The sequence below is a fragment of the Syngnathus floridae genome, chromosome 14 (assembly GCF_059516105.1).
Source record: "Syngnathus floridae isolate MCC-2025c chromosome 14, RoL_Sflo_1.0, whole genome shotgun sequence".
Lineage (NCBI taxonomy): Eukaryota > Metazoa > Chordata > Actinopteri > Syngnathiformes > Syngnathidae > Syngnathus > Syngnathus floridae.
The window spans coordinates 5,910,119-5,931,555 of record NC_142426.1 but is presented as its reverse complement, the minus strand read 5'-3'; the positions used below and the strand labels follow the sequence as shown (position 1 = coordinate 5,931,555).

General features: G+C 41.7%; 1 protein-coding gene across 1 annotated transcript; it reads left to right on the top strand.

Moving 5' to 3' along the window:
• Window positions 1-3,463: 3,463 nt before the first annotated feature.
• On the top strand, window positions 3,464-21,010 carry crhr2 (corticotropin releasing hormone receptor 2). Its single transcript, XM_088396204.1, has 12 exons — window positions 3,464-3,702; window positions 3,803-3,922; window positions 13,244-13,329; window positions 14,257-14,363; window positions 14,922-15,039; window positions 15,106-15,259; window positions 15,926-15,986; window positions 16,133-16,205; window positions 16,383-16,468; window positions 17,160-17,295; window positions 17,765-17,806; window positions 19,125-21,010. The coding sequence occupies exons 1-12, from the start codon at window positions 3,582-3,584 to the stop codon at window positions 19,263-19,265; spliced, it is 1,245 nt and encodes a 414-aa protein (XP_088252330.1). The 5' UTR covers window positions 3,464-3,581; the 3' UTR covers window positions 19,266-21,010.
• The last annotated feature ends 427 nt before the right edge of the window (window positions 21,011-21,437 follow it).

Below are 21,437 nucleotides of genomic sequence, written 5' to 3'. Positions count from 1 at the left end.
GTTAGACGCTGGCGAGCTCTTCACTGTAGGCGCTAAGTAGCTCCTGTTAAGCCGACGCGCTGCGATGCAAAGCTGCTTGGGCTGACACACGACAACCCCAGTCCATGAAAATCCATTTTTCTCCATAAATGCATCATCACAGGTGTTGTCTTTTCACACATGGTCGACACGCTTGCATTTAAATCGCACGCTGTGCAATTCCTGCGCTGAGCTGCGTATGATAAGCGGAGGTGGCAAAAGTAATTATTCTGAAGGTGGAAGTTTGTAGTGTAAAAATGGCTAACAATATTTGAACCTTAATAATATCTCTATGACAAAATGCCGCACAGCAGACCTGCTTTGTTGCTTGACATGCAACAAAATAGCTGCGCTCGCAATACTATGCTAGTATTAGCACTGTAAAAATGGTATTGTTAGCCATAGCCAAACAATTTTAGTTTAATTCATTTGTAATGGAATGTTGTTAACAGTAAGGGTCCTAGTTTCAAGCCCAGTGCAGGCGGATGTATACCATGCCTGTTTGGCTAATGAAATAAAATCAAAAGGAAACCACCAAATTTCTTCTCCAGGGTTAGACACTACATCGTTCTTACACGAACAATATATTTTGCCTACCTAAAATATCTAAACCTAAAATCTCAAAATTGGGGGCAATGACAAATTCCACAAATCTGTTGTTTTCAGTGTTTTCTGTTATTTGTTAGTGACGATTCTCATTGGTGTGCTTCCTATAGAATGATACCTCCTCCATTGTACTGCAACCTATATAATTAATTAGGAAGCCAGTAAAAGGAATGCTTATCATGACTTCCTAGGCGGAAAAAATACAACATAGCAGAAGCGGGGGGGGGGGGAAACTGCGGCGCACGACGGTATGTCAAGACCTGTCCGCCTGAAGTAACAGCGAACTAAATTGATCAGAAATATCCAAGACAGAAATAGATGGGGGTCTAGTTAATAAACCACTGAGTCATTACTTTTCATGTCCTCGCCGAAAGGCTTCAATGGCCCCTAAGAATGGAATGGAAATTGAACACAAGAGGTTGTGTGCAAATAATATCTCGGGGGAAACAGAACGTAGCTCATTATCTGAGGTTATTATGACCACCCTGTTCCGAGGAACTGTAAATATTGATGTGTTTGGATCGCTAGATCCTCGAGAACACTAATCCAGAGGTCGAACCAATGTCAGATATCAACTTGTGAAAACAGAGCTAATTGTAGTCAAACACTGGTTACATGAGTTACTACAAAAACACGGGAGGGGGGGGGGCAAAGATGGAGAGCCGAGGAGGTTACCAATAAGGACTTGCCATTTACCACCTGTGTCTGTTTTGTGTGCCATGTTACCTGATTACTTTCTCCCGGTCCCATCAGTCATCCCCTCATGGGACAGCCAGTCACCTCCTTCTCCGGGTACTTATGTTTGCCCAGCTGAGTCCCCTTCCCCGATGTAATTTGACTGAGTGCTCATTTCCGTTCAATTGTTGTTGCATTTTGTTTATTTGCAGTCAATGGCCTTGAAACTGCCGTTGTACTTCGACTTGGTTCGTTTGGATTGGCTAATTTTTAAAAAAAAATAAAATCAGAAATAAAATACCGTATTTTCTGCACTATAAGGCGCACCTAAAAACCTCCAATTTTCTCAAAAGCCAACAGTGCGCCTTATAATCCGGTGCGCCTGATATATTGAGCCACTACAGCAGGTGTCCAAAGTCCGGCTCGCGGGCCAAATGTATATATCTTATATATGGACGAAGTTTTTCATATTATTTAATATTTAATTTTTTTTTTCATTATATTTAAGTCAGGGCATTATTGTTTTGGGCATGAATCAAAAAGTCCAGGGACTCTTTTAATATAAGATTTATGTCTTATTTTCTTTTATGTGGACCCCTAATTGATGACTCAAAATGACAGTTTAAGAACCACTGACTGAGGCCAATTTTATTTGCAGCCATTTGTTATTCCATGTTATTCCATCATCGTCTGATAGATTAGTACAACCCCCTTCGACTTTCTTGCACGTGTTTTCGATGTCTAATTAAAATAAGCAGTGTGTGTCCATTTGCAATTACAATTGAATGGATGGATAGATTTCAAAGTGAGGGACCACAGACACCTCACGCTGTGAGAAGTTTTAAATTGTCAGGCCAAGTAAACAGTGTATATAATTAAAACGCTCACGCAAGTTAAAATGTAGCATTTGTTGGTGGGCGTCTTTGGTTATGCTTTTGCTAGCTATTAAGCGTACAGATACAATCTAATTCAAATTTCAACGCTAATTTACAATGTGAGCCACGTGATGTTATGTTTGCCCAAATATGTTTTTCCCCTTCAAGCAGAAAAGGCCTCTTGATATTTAAAGAACATTCATCTGACTTGGAAATTAGCATCCGCTTCTATGCTTCTGACACTTAACATTCTCCGAAGCGCTGCAGGCTTTGAGAAGGTTGAGTGGTGCTTCTTCCCCATCACCTGCTGCAAGACTACACGTCGAGTCCGTCACATTGTACGTCGACATATACTGTACGGCACAATACACAGCAGACCGGATGGCTATATGAATACTGTCAGATTGTTTTGGACTGGACCTTGGGAGTTTTCTGTGAATATTATGACCTTTTGCTGGTCTCCCAGGACTTTTTCGAATTTCAGTAAACTATAAGTGGGTCATCGAAATTGTCAAAGATGTCAGCTATAGAGCGTTACAAAAGAACGTCTCTGCGTTGTTCTTGTTATCAACCTGCACGACATGAAACATGACCTTTATGTTTACAACTGTATAAAGTTGAGATTTTGCGGCCCCGACTCATGTGCACATCTGTTTCTAGAAAATTAGTGGTACAAAATTAATAATAATAATAAAATAATTTTCATCCCTTGCCCTATAGGCTAAGACGCGAATGTTTCCACATACTAGAAAATAACCTAACAGAGATGATCTTGAGTTTGTAACACATATTAATACACTATAATATAATTAATAAATGATAATAAATAAAAAAATAAAATAATAATATAGTTAAACAATGTAAACCCATGATCTTGCTATGTTACACTTTGCAAAGCTATAATAGAACTTTTAGTACTACAAGGTAATTACAAACTCTTATTTGCGGCGTACCGTAATCAAATTACCAAGTTGAATAATGACTCAGAGTCAACCCCCCACCCCATGACATCATCACGCACCAGGAGAGTATTCGGTGCTAAATAGCAATTCCATTTAGGGTAATATAATTAAAGGCTTAACTCAACAAATCCACTTGTTTATATAATACAGTAACATAATTGGGGACATGCATTTACGGTAACCATGCAAACTAATAATTTCTGCCTGTTCTCCTCAATGACGTTGTGCTTCATTGATGCGTTGCACCTGTATAAGACGTTTATTACATTGTCTGTGACGGGGAGCGCTTCTGATTGGCCACCGCGTTGACAGCCAAGCAGGAGCGCGCGTCCTCCGCTTCGATCGTCAGGGGAGCGAACCGCTGCCACCGCTCGCTCACTCGCTCGCTCGCCCGCCCGCCTGCGCTCGGTGCGCGCGCGCCCCACCATCCACATGCACTGGGACCATGGATGCAACCCTCTACCAGATTATTTTCGGGGAGCTGGTGGACTTAAATTGCACTTTGCTGGACGCGTTTCAAGACACTTTGTGGGAAAATGCTTCACTTTCACTCTTGGGCACTGATGGTAAGAGGGAGCACTTTTCTCCCCGCTACACTCTTGACGGGGGAGGAGGAATTGGCAACTCAAATGGAAGCTTTTTTTTTTTTTTTTAAATCCCTCCCAGGTTTCTATTGTAACGCCACTATTGATGAGATTGGCACCTGCTGGCCACGGAGCAGCACGGGGAGGATTGTGGAGAGACCCTGCCCTGAGTACATTAACGGAGTCAAGTACAACACTAACAGTAAGTCGTTTTAACCCTCGAGGGAAAAAAAAGGAAGTTCCAGATTTTTGTTTGAGGCTCTGCATGCTTCCTACGCTGTTGTTTGATGCAAGCGCATATGACAGGGGGGGTGACAATTGTTAGCTCACCTCCTGTCACTGAAATAGATGCTCCACACGGAGCCTGTGTGATGCTACAAGACAAGGCACTTAAAGCGAGATGGCAACTCTTTCTTACAAGCTTGAGTTTTGACTCTTGTGTCAGGGGGAATTAAGTAGTCCTGGATGAAAGAAATAAACAAAACAAACAACAATCCGCAAAAACAAACCCACAAAACACAATGATCACAAAATAAATCAATTTCATCAATTTTGAAAGGGCAACCAATGGCTGGTCACTTTCACCGTTGTGCTAAATTTCGTCCACTCGATTATTTCCTGGTGTGTTTCATGTCTTGGAAATTCTTTTGTACGCTTCCCCTGACTTGAAAGATACGAGGAGTAAAACTAGTTCATGAAGCTTCATTTTCCCATGTAGGCATTAATCAGCCATGCAGCAAACACCCATCCATCTGCCTGCTGTATTGGTTCATTTCACCCGTGGGTGTGTTTCTGCATGATACCTCTGCAATCAACCTTTGATAGGTGCAGTTAAATATTTACATTTTTTTTTTTTTTTTACATACAGCATTGATTGTACATCTCACTTGTGATGCCCTCAACATCAGGAAATGACTAGTCTCCTTGACAGCATTGATGTCGTCGCCTTCAACAGGAGGCGTGAGTGCTAATTATTTCAGGCAACAGTGTTTTGTCTGCCCTCAAAACAAACTTTAACGCCATCAATATAAATGACTCCTCTCCTATCCGCAAGGTCATTTTAATTGGCTGTGAATTCACTCTGCAAAGCTTCTCTTTAAATGAGTTTATCATTTCAGGAGGCGCGTGTAAACAATGGCGGCAACATGAGTCCTCGCGGGGATTTCCATGCTGGAGCTGCCGCAGCGTGAAAGCGCAGAAGCTTGGCGTGTTTGCTCGTACACACACGCTTTTATTTTTTTTATAAAAAGGTTTGACAGGTGCAGGCAGGTCATACCCGCGACTCTATGCTGTGACGTTAGTATGTTTGAAGCATTCACGTGTCACAAGAAGTCACACGTGTGACCTCTCTGGTCATCTTGAGACATCCATGACGTGATTAGACAAGAAGCTTCCGAACAAGAAGCTTCCGAAGGTACTGGGGGTTTGCAGAGGAGGCTGAGTTGATGACAAATGAGTACCTAAAACCTCTCTCCCTTGCTTCTTTGACACTACTGCAGCGTTTCCATTCTGGTTTATATTCGCGATTCAAATTCGAAAACCCCACCAAGGAAATCAGCACAATAAGCCAATATGGTTGCAAATGTATTTTTCAATGCAGTGATTGATTTCCAGAAGAAATGCATTATAAAAACATTTCAAAAGAAACATCTTTTTTCTAAATTTGTGTGACGCCATAGCGGGAGCTTCGTGTTGCTTCCTAATTGCCAATTACGGAGTTGTGTCTTGCCCTAGAGCTCACATTTGTGATGGGAAATATGAAACGAACTTAACATTTAATATTGTCCGAATTGATGTTTTTGACCAGCCAAAATGAAAGCACTGACAGATTGAACATGGCCTCTCAGGTAAGGGGATGGAAATTCCCGTCCATGTTTTGCAGCCTGTATGAATATTAATGTGCGTGCAGAGTGCTGTAAGAGGTTTATGCATTTTTTAAAACGGCCCGTGTTCTTCTTTGTGTATTTATAGTTGGTTAAGTCGGCGTGAAACGGGCAAGGTTGGGACCGTGCCGTTTTTAGATGTTTGAAAACATTTTTTTTTTTTTTGCCACCGTGTGATCTTGTCTGTCAGGCCTCGGGCGAAACAATGTGCCGTTCGTCAGCTTTGCAAAGTCGAGCCGTATCTCGGTCAACCGCTTTTTTTCCCGCTCGGCGGCTGAGCCGGGCTGTAGCTAATTATTGTCTGAATTACAATGGCTTCCCCCGGATGGTCGCCACCATCGCGGCGCACTCCTCGTTTCATTGTGGTGCCGAGTCGGGACGGCTATTGATTCCCTTATCGGGATTGATAATGTCGGAGTCATATCAGTGTGTGCAGGGCCGCGGCTTGTGGCTTTACACTACATCTGGAATAAGCGATAAGAATCGCGTGGCTTGTTATGAAAGTGAAGCAGAGAGACGACCGTGAGTGAACTTGAGTCACCTTTTTTGTGGCTCACAATAAAAAAATGAGCTGAATCGACATTAGGTGGCAGGGTTGGGGTACCGATAAGGTGAGAATGGGCTTTGAGTTAGACTTAAGGCTTAGTTTTCACTTGGGGTCTTTTTGCCTTAATTTGATGTGATATTTTTGGGAATTTTATCTAATAAGGTCAAGTCAAACTCCATTTTGAATGAACTATTGTGGAGAAATGCAAGTAAGGACTTGGTCACACTGCTCAACATACATTACGAGAATAGAAGATTGAAAAATGTATTTGAAAAAAAATAGATTTTTGTTAAATCAAGCGTCATCTTTTAGGAAACATGACTTTCATAGGACATTTCAAAAATATTGTACGGATACGAGCAGAAGGAGGACCTGTTGATGGAAACGTCGTAGTGAACCTGCATTTTCTTGAAAAGCTGACAATCCATACAAAGGCATGTACGCTGACATTTACTATTAGATCAATTTGCTACATTTCAATACACAAAAGCTTTTAGTCCGGTGGCTGCTTCTCTTGTGTGAAGTCATTCTCCCGCAGTCTATGCGACTGGGTCAGTGGGCTTGCTTAATGTGTATTGCAAACATTTCACCCACCGTTGCACAGCAAGTTCCCCATGAGATTTAATCAGCTGCAGCAGACACCAATCTTCTTGTATCAAACTCGGGGCTTCACCCTGATAGTGTTCCACCCTACAAAATAAAAAAAATCCACCGCATGATCATTTTAATATATAAATAAAAGTGCAAAAAAAAAAAAAGATATATTCTGATATTGAAGCAAAATAGTTTTTCTTTAGACTGGAGGTGATGTTTCTGTTTTTTATTTTATTTCCACTTAAAGCTGTCACAGCTGCCTTCTTGGCTTTAAAGCTTCTCTGCGGAGCTTTTTGCCTGCAGGTAAGCCCGTTCCACTTGTCTTCCATTTTTCATACAATTCTTTGAAGAAGCACCCCGGCACTTTTCTACATCTGGCGTTGGGAAATGAGTAGCGATCTCCACGAGGGAATGTGCGAAAAAGTCAAGTCGAACACCGCTGAGGCCATGCAATTCTAATTTTCACCAACATTTTAGGGGGCACAAAAAATGATTGAAATAGGATGTTTGTCATTTAAAACAGGTGTCAAAACCCAAATGACAGCGTTTTTGATGGGAACATGGCTTGGAGGATACAAAGTTATTGAATATGCACAACTATAAAATGTAAAGCCATAACAACGATACTAACAGCCAATCTGGGATCAATGCAGTCGGGATTTTAAACAGTTTTTTCCCTCCCTTTAGTTCACAATTCACTTGGGGTCAAATTGGGGCCAATATGGATTAAAAATCTGACATGATGCATTAATGGTGCTCTTTATAGTCCAGTGCGCCTTATATAAGGGCAAAATTTCAAAATGGACCATTCATTGAAGGTGCGCCTTATAGTCCGGAAAATACGGTACAGCCATATTTATAATTCATAAAAAGTAATTTTCAGACCATTTAAGTGTGATTGGATCAATTCCGTAGCGCACCTGATTAGCTCTAATGAATCCCTCAGGAATCAATCAAACACCACAGTGTGATCATTGCACTGATAGTCACTAAATGTAATTAATAAGCTCCCACGCAAATGTATGTTCAAGTCGTCGGAGATACAAATGTGACGCTACACTGCAAAATATCAAATAAATAAATTGTATTTTTTGTAAAGCTGAAGAACATCTGACATGGACATAAAGTGATGGTATGTGTAAGCGTGTTGCTCGTACAGTATGCTCTCATTACCCCGACACGCGATTTCATGTTTGGCTTATTGCCCCCCCCCTCAGGGTCTCTTAACTCTGGCTCATGTCTCTCACCAACTGATTGCGGTAAAAAGCGACTGATGGCAAATGTTCGGCCGGCATGTATACGCTGTACAGGAGCAAAGATTGTATTAATTCCCTCATGCGACAAGAGGCCGTGAAGAGAAGGCGGAGGGTTAAAGAGCAGCGGATGAGTCATCGGCCTGTCTCTTCCAGTGACCATTAACACACTTGTCATACGCAATCCTGTGAAACCAACGATAACCTTGCTCAATAAAACGCACTGATGGGGACAGAATGGTGGCCATGTTTGAAATGCTGCTTGGCAAAAAAAACTTAATCTGAATCTCGTGGAGTGACAATGGTCGGATGCGCTTTCCTGTCCTCAGCTTCTTCGCGTGCACTTCCGAGCGACTGACTTCTGACTCTCAAATTCGTCCCGCGGTAAAATTTTCCGAATGTGGGCAAGATTTCCTAACATACAGACTTATTCGTTTCAGACTCATCTGAGTCGTAAAGACTTTTTTTTTTTTTATCTTAACTATCTTGACCTCAAGATGTGACCTTACTGCTCTTAATGGGTCTATTAAAAAAAAAAAAAAAAAAAAAGCCAAATTGTTTACTCTAATAGTGTTTCTCAACCTTTTTTAGCCTCCTAATTTTATACTCTTTTGGTAATCACAGTTAAACTTTTCTCCTTGTTGTTTTTCTTTTGTTAACTGATGTGTGAAAGGCATTACACAAGCCCTAAATTACCTTCAGGTCACTTCCCTTTCATGTGACAAGAACAAAATGAAACAACCAAGGATTTGCCATCGTAACAATCGAATGCGTTCAATGCTTAAGACTGTCAGTCAAAATGTTTTCTAAGCAGATCAGGAAGGAATAATTATGTAAAACACTCCACACTAACCTTTATCCTAATCTTAAAAGATATGAGATATCCAGTTATTGGGTTTTTTCTGACTTTAATCGAAGGGGAGAGCTAAAGCTCAAATGAGGTTTGCTTATCTGTACGTGTACACCGATTCACTTGATTGTATCTCAAAATCTTCAAACACAACACACACATACAAGCCTCTACTTCTTTTTAATTTAAAACATGAATCCATTTGTGGAAACCGCTAATCCTCACGGATGGCAGCAAAATAGCTGCTAGCTAGTTAGCGACAAGCTAATGTAGACAACAGACTGATAGATGAAGAAGAGGAAATGTATTTTCAGGGCTTTTGAGGTTTCTACGATGTCGATACAACTTTGCGAACCATTCCTTTCCTTCTCATTGTTTTTTTATTATCCCCGCTAACCTGCTCAAAATTGCAGCCGGCATCCAATTAGGCTGCGGACGACCTTTTGTCACTGCCTCTTGAATTTGGGCTCGCATCCTAAACTAGCTAATCCCTGGCACGAGCGGAAGGATTTCCACAACATTGCTCTGCGTGTATCCCCTTTCTGCAAAGAAGCTCGACTGATTTGCTGCATGGGCTGAAGGGGGAAAGGCTCACCCTTGATTGCATGTTAGGGGAAATAGATTTTGGAAGACAGTTGTTTCAAGCAGCGCTGTTCGAGGCTTTTGACATGGACGATTCATTTGAGCCAAAGTGAAGGGAACTTTTCATTGCGCTCTGCTGAAAAACATCAAGTCGGGAGGGCAGTTTTGCTTTTGTCTCCTGAACTTTCAAATAGATGCAGACAATTGTACTCATTCTGACGACTGATTATATGTTAGGAGAACTGACCACGACAGCACTGACTATAACAAAAAAGTGCTGATTTGACACGTGACCCTATGCCTTGATTGGACATTGTGCATAGGGTGGCAATTTAACTGTCCTCAGAGATGGGGCAGACCTATTTCTTTAAATCCAGATTCCACCGATTTATAAACTGTGGGTGTTTGCGCCGTTGTGGGGGGGGGGGGGACATAGCTTTACCATCCAATGGAAGCGACGCCCCTAATTCTCTTAAAATCCAGGAGTCCATGCAGTCCATTTAAATAGTGCTGCAAGATGATCTCCACTTGCCGATGTACAATTAGCCGCTGCGGGTCGTCGTATAGCGACCGCCCTCGACCCCCGATCGTGCGTCCGTGTGTGACTCCTCTTGTTGGTTGGTTTGACTTGTCATACGAGTTGCTCTCACTACACCGACAGCAATATGCCCACGTAAAATGCACGTTCAAAACCGACAATCTAACGATAAGCTTTCAAATCCATGTGAGTGTTATGCTGCCTTTAGCTTGCAACTGACACCCATGTGACACCCAACGTAGCACTAACAGACTCAAATGCAAGAGGAAAGAAGTCCGAGCCTTTAAGAATAGGACGGTAATAGCGCCTGACATGGCTCAGAGGGAGGTTTTTTAACTGCAGGGCGTCCTCACTTTACGACAGAAACCCTTCCTGCGGCGATGATGCAACCTCAAGTCGTTTATTACTGACTGACGCAGTGCTAACTAAAACTCAATTACAGTAAATATTTGTATGCTAAACGAGGACCTCCTTGACGCACTTTCATTAGTAAACGCATACAATGAACATATAAAGCACCTGTAAGAAGATTGAATCGACTCGCCATGATAACAAGTCCTACTTAGTGGAGTGTGGACATCTGTCAAGGCTGAGCAACCATAATTTGGATAGGCACCAAATTGCCCGCCTTCATAGACACTCACCTCCTGTTTATTTCTTCATTAAGATTCATGATTAATTCAGTGGAAAATTAAAGAAAATGCGAGCAAAATGTCCTGTGGCTCAAAGGGAAAGAACGAAGATCCAGTTATGAGTTGTTGTTTTCCTTGGCCCTTACTTCTGCAGATATCTCTAGAAAGTGTTATTTGGTAACAAATGCAAAAGCACACGTGTGTGAGAAATTAAACGTGACTCAGACGTGGCATCTTCTCGGCTTATTTCAAAAGTCAAGAGTGAAGAATTGACGCCGAAGCAGTCTGTACTTTAAAAAGGGTACGTTTCTATTTCAAATGTATTCTGCATAGTCACGAATCCAAACTGGAGACCGCCTTAAAAAAAAAAAATGCTGTGGCAAGTGACACATTTCCTTTCAAACTGATTTTAGCTTCAATACAAGACCAAGAGCTTCTCTGAAGTGCCACAAGGCTTGGGGAACATTTCAGTATTCATAACGTGATGGCCAGTCTTAATTACTGGGGGAAAAAAAATGGATGCAACGCCGTTTGTGATCAAGGCCTTCTTTCATTTGAGGCTTTATAAACGACAAATTGTGCAAAGGCCCTTTTCAAATGGATTCTAAGGCTAAAAAAAAAAAATACGTACATTTGTAGGTGTGTCCTGATGAAAATCCTTCAAACCTATATACTCGCAATTTTAATATTCCACCAATTTTGAATCTCATATCATAGATAGATGGAGCAGATCTGTCTCGCCTTGTACGCCTCTTCTCTGCAGTCTCAACAACTGCTTAGCTAACTTGCTAACTAACGTTCTATTATCTTACTTTGAATTATTACAGCTGCCAGTAATAATTCATATTCTAATTATTATTGGGCTCTTTAAAATAGTACAGACTACAGCTAATAGATTCATTAAAAACAATCCATAAACTACAAATGAGAGAAAAATGATTTGTTGGGTAAAATAAATTACAAAAGAATGAGTGATGGTGATATGATGATCTGTGTGTGTTTGTGTGAGTGTGTGTGTTCACCTGGTCTCTGACACTCTCTGGCCTTGCTCCAGTTCCCCCGCTGCCTAAGCGAATCACTTTATCAAACTCAAGCCAGCACTGTGGCCTAGTTCACTCTGTGCCCGGCGTGTTAAATTAGATTTCGGCATGTGAGCCATTTTGAGTATGCAACTTTAATGTAGCAAAAGCCTTTTCATCATACGGCTACCTGGGATTTGGATACAAGCTCGGGGTGTGTGTGTGTGTGTGGGGGGGGTCCTGTTTGGGCTGGCTCGTAATGTGGCGCCATGCGGCCGGTTAACAATGTCAACAAATTTCCACATCATTTCCACGTCAGTAGCGAAGCTCCGAGTATGTGCACTTCTGCAAATACTTTTTTTTGCTCTCACACACATTTGCTTTTTGGTTTAGTCGGCGTGACAGCATTCACTGAATCACACGCACCTCCTGCGACTGTCAATTGAGAAGGCGGTTGGGTGTCAAATAGCTGGCGAGAAGGAGTCACATTCTGAGCATTATCACAAACCACACACATGACGTTCCAACACCACACATGGAGGAGCCCGAAAGTGAGAAACTTTCTGAATGGTTCCATTTCTTCTTTCAATTTGAAGTTAATATTGGGATAGCAACTTCAAGACAGAAAACTCGAGTGGTAGGAGGGGCGGTGCTACTAGCTAGCCGGCTACTAGCTATCTACATTAAGAATGCCTGGAGCAAATTAATGGCAAAAGAATAAAATAGCTGGAGTTACTGCTTTTTCATGCGTGGTGTGCAGATGGTTGGAAATGCATTTCCCTTGCACCAGTGTCGGGGAATTAGCCGTGCGTCAATGGAAGAGCTCGCACCCTCCCACCCCGTACTTGTGTTTCAACACCATCTCTGCTTGCTTACACAAATGCGGTGCCATCGTCGCCCGCAGAAGCAGACAAGTCGGGGGAAGCAAAACCCGACTCTAAAATTAGCTCTCGACGACTTCAAGGATGACTTTTGTGTGAGGTTTTTTTTTTTTTGTCAAGTGGCAGCTTGAATTGCAACTGGTTGGGGCGGGGTCTTAAGGGCTGCTAAGAAAATACCCGTCAATGACTGATTGACGTTGACTTGACTTCCATCAAGAGTCGCCGACGAAAAAAATCTTTAGTCGTTTAACAATGAGCCTGTGATGAAAAGAAGATTGAGGGGAAAGATAAACCACCTCATCTTCTAAAAGGAACAACATAAAAAAGGCAAACTAGTTGCCGTAAATTCTCCAATGAATGACAGCTTCGAAAGTACAACATCAATAGTAATCTTATTGTGTGTTGTCTCAAGAAACCACGGAGGCTCAGGAAGAAGATTGCAACAAATACAGTTTAAACAGAGTAAATTATTACGCAATAAAAACATTGTTGTCATTTATTGCTTTGGCTTGACTGGCCTATTCTCGTTTAACAAGCTGACAAGTTTAACGTACTCCAGATTTTTTGGTCTAAACTTTGACCTTGGCGTTGAGTTTTCGGGACACTTTGTTTGCCCAAACGGCATGTCACAAGTAATGACTCACTTTAGTAACTCAGGGCAGCTGATTGCAAATAACATTTCGATGAAGTGCGCGTCTTGAAACCTCGTTTGTTTGCGATAATTGCATTGTCATCTCTTTTCAGGGAGCGCATACAGAGAATGCATGGAGAACGGCACATGGGCGCTAAGGAGCAATTATTCAAATTGCATGCCAATTTTGGGGGAGAAGGTAAATGCTTCTTTTGGTTCTAATTTTAAAACGCCACCTAAAGGAAATGCATTTGTCTTTAGTGCCGCGCAATTGCACACTTGAGATGTTTTGTTTTCCCAACCGTCTCCGAATGCATTACAAGCGCAAGACCAGCTGCGATACACGGCCCGATCGCTGGTGTATTTCTGGCTCTTGCTCCATTTTTCCTCGGACAAATTTAGACATCCTAAGACATTTGAAGTGTGTCAATGGCGTTTATTTTCCCTCCTTGTACTAAAAGCGCTAGGATAACAATCTTGGGCGATGAGGCGAGTGACACATTTTCAGGAGCGTGACAGAAAGGAAAAAAAATGGAGTCGTGAGTGACATGAATATTGTTAGATTAATATCAGAACTAAAAGTATTTTTAATTCACTGTCACAATATCAGTTTAAAAAAAAACATTGATGTAAATCCTAAAAACTACTTTTTTTTCATATGCTCAGTTGTCTAGATTATGGTACTTAGCAAAAGACTCCCTTGTTTTCTGAAAACATTGCAGAATAACTAAACCCAACCGCAGTTGGCGCACTGGCATGAGAAGTGCTCTCGACATCTAAATGATGCTACATGATGCTAGCAAGTTTGACATCCCGCCAACAGGATATTGCTAGCCAAGTTGTCGGCTAGCCAGAGTGTGATTCAAACACACGCTTTCCCTAATGTTATTCTATTTTAGTTCAGTTTTTGTGCCTTTTATGTCCGCGTGATGCTCTTTCAAATGTGCGAGCATGTTTGACATCCTGCCAATGGCATTTCGCTTGCCAAAATGGCCACTAGCCGGTTGTGGAGCTGTACTGTTGAAATGTGGCCAGATTTTTATTTTATTTTTTTTATATAAAAAAGAAAAGGTTATATATTGTCTGGATGTAAATGTGTGGGGGTGTTTCTAATGTTGTCTTTCAGAGAATGTATCCTGTACATTACAAGATAGCGCTGATCATCAACTACCTGGGCCACTGCATCTCTGTGGGGGCGCTATTAGTGGCCTTCATCCTCTTCTTGTGCTTAAGGCGAGTACAGAAATAGTTCACAAATATCTCCATGCGTGCCATCTCAGAGCAGCAGATGTTCTGGAACGTTCCTCTTCTATTCTCTCCCTTCCTTCCTTGTCATAAGGTCGCTGATGTCAAAGGAATAGATTGCGGCAGCTTCGTGCTTCATGCATGTGTGCTGTAGATGATGAATGTTTCCCTTCCTCCTCCTCTTCAGCGGAGCCTTTGTGATTCTTTGCATGTCCTCCTCGAAACGCACAACTACACCTGCTCGGACATTGTGGGCCTCAGCTGCACTGTTAGCTTCGAGCAGCTGGCAGCCATTAAAGGCAGCAAATAATCAATATTCGGTGGGGATTTCAAAAGATGGCAACCGCTCGCGTTTGTGTGAAGTCTGCTTCGACGTGGGCACAAAATGCATCCCATCTTTCATCAGGTTTCCTTAAAATAAAATTTCATCCATCCATTTTCTTCTGCTTATCTGGTAGAAACACCGACTTCTCTCTCCCCCAGCAATCCCAAAGCGTTCCCAGACCAGCCGTGAGACGTAACCCATCCAATGTCTCTTCTTCGTAGGAGCATACGATGTTTGCGCAACATCATCCACTGGAACTTAATTACCACCTTCATCTTGAGGAACATCATGTGGTTCCTGCTGCAGTTCATCGACCACAACATCCACGAGAGTAACGAGGTAGGTGTCGCTCGCTCTGCGTCTGCTTGGCTGATTGCTGACGCTTGTGTCATTCCCGTGCGCCAGCCGTGGTGTCGCCTGATGACCACCGTCTACAACTACTTTGTGGTCACCAACTTCTTCTGGATGTTTGTTGAGGGCTGCTACCTGCACACAGCCATCGTGATGACCTACTCCACCGATAAGCTACGCAAGTGGGTCTTCCTCTGCATCGGCTGGTGTAAGTTGTCATTTTACCATACTCAAAAAATAAAATAAAATATCATGACCTTTGCTGTTCCACTGGCGGTTTGCACTCAAGTCGCATTATTATTTGGGAGCACCGACGTCTGTCTCGGCGCGTTTCACTGGCGGGCATACGAAAAGTAAACATTGCTGGACGTGTCCCTGAGAGGAAGCCCGACATTCTTCGTCTTTATGTCACGGTCATTGTGCGTGTTGTATAATTGGGAGAGGGGGGGGGGGGAGAGAAGCGCCTCGAGGTCCGGCAAATGTGGCGGTGCTCGAGTTAAACAACAGATGAGACAGATGCTAGCTCATCAGCGCTGACAGGCAAATTGATGAGATTGTTCTTCGAGATCCAAACGGACGAGTTTGAGGGAAACGTATCCCACATTTATGTTCAGTTGACGGAGAGAACTCTTGAAACGGAAATGACTCAGTAGTCATAGCAGCCAAGCACATCCATTACTTTAAATTGTGTGTCATTTGGAAGAATTTCCGTCTGCTTCGTTTTGGAATTTTTTTTTTTTGTACGTCTGACTTTATACCCACGAGTTTCATTTCTAACAGGAACATGTTAATAAACTTGAATTTTGTAGAGTAGGTCTTTTGACTTTTGGAAATGGTGAATTTCTAGTCACTTGTAATTTGCCATCCCTTTCAGGTATCCCATGTCCAATAATCATAGCCTGGAGCATCGGGAAGCTGTATTATGAAAATGAAAAGTAGGTGCTTGAATTATTTAATTTGCCTGATAGCAGTCATTTTTTAACTTGACCGGGAAATGGGGAAAAAAATTCATGGATATCGTAACAGCTAATTAAATAAGCTAACTCTCGACAACATTCAAATGTACTGCTTGCCTCTCCAGGTGCTGGTTTGGGAAGGACCCCGGCAAATACATTGACTACATTTACCAAGGGCCCGTCATTCTCGTACTACTGGTCAGCATCGCTCCAGGACTCTGCACTGCACATTTCTTGTGTTTGATTATTCGGAAAGTTGGAAGTAAATTAGCACTCGGCACCAATTTGCCTATGCCTTTAAACGCGGGCAGAGCAAAGCCTCAAATGATTTCAGTTTTGCTTGAAAAAGACTTGATTTTTTTCTTTCTTTTCTAGATAAACTTTGTTTTCCTCTTCAATATAGTCAGAATACTGATGACTAAACTGAGGGCGTCGACCACCTCGGAAACCATCCAGTACAGGTGAGCGGGCTTTTTCTTTGGCTTCTTTTCATGTCAAGATTGAAAGGCTTTGCTAGCTTTAGAAATATGTCATAATCGCGGCTTTCAGAATGACTCGTTTCCGCAGTCAATGGGATTCCATTCAAAAATATTTCATTAACGTTAATGACGTTATTTTCAGATGTCCCCCCCCCCCCCTTTTTACTAGAAAGACTTTATTAATTTCTGTGAACGCTTTTACTGCTTGCTTTAGACGGCGCATTTATTTCGATCAGATCTCGTGTTGTGAGTAGCTCCGGGAAGCTTTCTTCATATTAACCGTGCTTCATTAGGCCCGTTCGTCTCACGGGGGAGACTTGAGCAGCTCGCCATCTGGAAGCGCAATATTTTCATTTAAAGACACGTTAGCAGCGGACTATTTTTAGAGAGGAAAAGATCACACTTCATCTCGCATCTTTGCTTTCGCTGGCTGCGTTAATGTGATCATGTGTCAATCTGTCTGAGTGCCTTATTGTTAAAATCACTGATTGGCTGTTGACCACAATTTGCTAAGCAGTTCTTCTCCTTCACCCGTACAAACACACGCACACACGAATCTCGGAAGGGATGACTCAGCATTTCACATTAGGTACTACACGATCCGACAATTTCTTGTGTTCGCGACATCAATTTTAGATTTTTTTTTCTTTTGGCCTTGCTGATCCCTCTGCAGAAAGGCAGTGAAGGCCACGCTGGTGTTGCTTCCGCTTCTGGGCATCACCTACATGCTCTTCTTTGTCAACCCGGGTGGGGACGACATCTCGCAGATCGTCTTCGTCTATTTCAATTCCTTCCTTCAGTCCTTCCAGGTAAACCGAGCGCCTCGGGGGCCGAGTTCTCCGCGTGACTCATGCCGACTGGGTCTCGAAACTTTTTTTTTTCCTCCGGGCGTGTGTGCGTGTGAGGATTTTGCGGCGGGGGAGGACAATGCGAGGGAGGACGATATCCTGATGCTTTTCTGCGCTCTCAACTGTCACAAATAAGTTGCCCATGTGGGCATGATTGCTCTCCTAGGGCTATTTTTTCAAATCATGTACTCTTTGAGGAAGACTCAAAGAACTCTTCTAGGAGGTTCTTCGACCCAACTTAGTAAAATATAAGCACAGACACAAATAATGGCCTACACCGTGGAGATATTGAAAGCTAAGTGTCACATTGGGATTCACACCATTTGCCAAATGTCTTTCATTCTGTGGAGAGCAATAATGTGTCATTAGTTAGCGTGATCTAATTGCGGCGTGATTACACCGTATGGCGCTGATATGTGTTTTTCCGCAGGGCTTCTTTGTGTCCGTCTTCTACTGCTTCCTTAATGGGGAGGTGAGTTCATTTATTCATTTCCCAAAAAAAAAAAAAATTAAGATTTGGTCAAATGGAAAATCCCTGCAGGATTTCTTTGTTTATCCGAGGCAGGTTTAACTCAATCACGTGTGACGTAGCTTTCATTAAGAAAGACACAATCGCGGCTAACGTAGCTCGGTGCATTTTTATGAGGTTGTTTAATGCAATCAAACTCTAATTGGGTCTCGTCTCTGAGTGGATTTGCGAGCTTGCCGACGTTAATCAAATACTATCTGACAGTCGGCGTGCGGAGATGAACGATCAGCTCCTGAGTGTCTATTCAAACATTGGCTGCCATTGTTGTGTGCTAATGAGCGAAAATGCTAATGTGCTTGTATGATGACATTTTTAGTGTTAATAAGAAAATACTAGGGCTACAACCAATAATTGATTAACATCCATTATTTCATCAATACATTGTTTACCGTAATTTCCGGACTATAAGCCGCACCGGACTATAAGCCGCACCAGCTAAAATTCAGGGATATTTTAGTTTTTTTCTTATATAAGCCGCACCGGACTATAAGCCGCACGTGCACATGAGATTTTTTACAAAGAAAGACAGTACACAGAAAGCCGTAAAAATCCATAAATACGTCAAAGTAACCTTCTGAATAAAATGCATTAAAAGTTCACATTAATTACAATTTGTTTTTGGTAAGCAAAATGTCAGAAGAATTGAATTTAAATCCTGATTGATTGGGTTTTAATACAATGGAGATGCTCCAAACAGCGCCACTGCTTTGTGTAATTTCTGAGTCACATGGCAGAGTAAGAGAAAGGGTTTAGAGCCCTTTGACGCAGGTCACCTAGCGTGCATTCCTACTAAAGCTCATAATAGTCACTAGCAACACAGGCAGAATAAGCAGCAGCCATAGTAGTGTTTCAAAATAGTATTTTTGTTGTTGTTTTTTTCTTCAAGATACCGCACAACAGTGGTCCACAGCCTTTTTACGAGTGTATAAAAGTGATCAAGTCATCACAAAAATCACGAAAAAAATCTTATATAAGCCGCACCTGACTATAAGCCGCAGGGTTCAAAATTTTGGAAAAAAGTCGCGGCTTATAGTCCGGAAATTACGGTAATTGGATTGAACTTATTTTGATATCAGCCCCTTTAGTTATTTTATAAAAAGACGTTATTTTAGATTGACTGAGTAGAAAATGCACAAAAATAAACTGGTTTGGTCCCGAACAAATCACAATTTCATATCCCATACTAACCTGAGAAGTTTTTGATCCTACCTGTGTCATGCTTGATGGCAGTTACGTCGACAAGCTTTTTTTGTTGCCGCAGGTTCGCTCGGCGGTGAGGAAACGCTGGCACCGGTGGCAAGACAATCACGCCCTGCGGGTGCGAGTTGCTCGAGCCATGTCCATCCCCACGTCCCCAACGCGGGTCAGCTTCCACAGCATTAAGCAGACCACCGCTGTGTGAAAACACACACACTGGTTAACATGCGTGGTGAGGACCAGCAGCCGCACTCATGAGGTCATCGGCTAACGGCGAATGGCTGTCCAACGGTCATTTTATCAAGAACCGGGACGGCTGACCAGGGTTTCAGCGCCGTCTTGGCTGGCGTGAAGCGGGTCATTGGTGGTTGTGGTCATTGTCCTTGTATTGCCAGCCATGTTGGAGCATTCAATACTTACAGAATATCGAGTTCTGTGACAATATAAGCCCTCCCAAAAGAAAGAACAGCGGTTTGTTTCACCCAAAACAAAATCTTAAAACGAAATGTCAAGCAGAACGGCATTTCGATGCTAATATTTCTTTTTTTTTCACTAATAACATCATAAAATAAAACAAACTAGACTGGAAGGGCTTTTGATACTCAAAGATATACAACTATGAAACGTGCCATTATTTACTGTATCGATATGCATGGATAAATAAAAATGCATCTCTAAACATAACGCATAAATAGGTCAACCAATAAAGCAGGAGAACATTTTCAGAGGTATGTGAAATTAGCAGAATTGTGCTATAGTTAGCCAACTGTGCTCATGCTATTTTTGACGACCTATTTTCTTTTCTATATGCGGCGCTAGCCACATTTAAGGTTTGACAGAGAAACGTGCCAAACCTCTCATCTTGTTTACATGATCTTTTTATTTATTTTGCGCTGTTTTGAACTGTAAATGAAAGACATTTATCGTGGAAAGTGGTTCGGTGCTTATGTCTCTTTCACTGTGTATATTTCCACAACTCCTCTTAATATACATTTGTAAAGTGTACATTTGATCAAGTTAGTATTTTGTACAAGTTTGATACATCACCCAGGGCATTGCGCTGTATGTACACTGTATGGGAACTGTCGTAGATGTTGTCCAGATGATACATTTAATATAAAGTCGTGCCTTGATTTATGAGTTCCATTGTTCCGTGATCACCATCTCTATCTCAAAACACTTGTAAATCAGTGTCAATGTGTTGCTGCAACACTTATCTGTTCCTTCAAGTGTGATGATACTGTATAACTGATGCTAATTTTATTAGCCCATTAGCATTTTCAAAAAAAACCTTTGTAATTAATTCTCTGTTTTGCGTTAAGTTTGACTATTAACTAAAGTGGGCGTGGCATTTTTAACTACAGCATATGCCAAAGTGCTGCTTGCTGTGCAGTTCACTACTACCAACTAGTATTGTGTCTCAGTTTACTAGTCCAAAACAAAAAGAATCTTATCAAAAAAAAAAAAAACCCTCAGACCCTAAAGACCCTAAGACTGGTCACTCAAAAGTCAGGGTACCAATTATATGTAAATGTGTGTGTGTCAATGTGTCATATGTGTGTACACAGATGCATTATCACTTAATGGTACAAAAATGTCCACATGTAATTGTATTTTTTTTTTTAAATAAAGAACAAAATCATTTGTTCCAAACTTGCCAAAGAGGACTCCAACATGTTACGTCAAGACCGTCTTATGAAAAGCAAGCATCTACAAAGTCAAATATAGACAAATTAGTATATTCTGGTGATAACCTTGTTTATCATGTACATCATACACTTGTTTATAAAAAAAGAAGCTGCGAAATCACATTTGATGTATACTGTATATAACGTGTATATTTGACCTGCGGATTTGATGGAAAGCAGTTTGCTATGTCACCTGTTTTGCCTTACAAAAAAAGAAAACCCCGTGTGTGTCTGTGTCTGTCTAAATGACATCTAGTCAATCAAAAAAAGAGTATTTCAATTAAAAGATAAACTTGGAATACCTCTGTGCTCTGGTTTCTTTATTACTTATCCGCTTGGGTTGCTTTCTAGCTAGATGTTAGCATACCAACTATTAGCATTGTACCTGTTTTACTAGACTAGAACTTTAGCACATCCATTTAAAAGCTTGAGATATTCTAGAATTAAATATAATGGTCCATTTAGCCTGTCCTTTACTTCTATGGAAAAACTGCTCACGTAATACCAACATTTCCTGGTTAAATGGAGCATAAAACTCGGCACCCATCCTCACATTAACGCCCCTCATGAGCCCACACACTCCCTGCTGCAACCCATTCCTCAAACAATTAACTGAACACAACTGAAGCACTATAATCATGGTTTGTTGTGTCAAATCCTGCTTCCCATGCTTGAAGAACAGTAGGAGG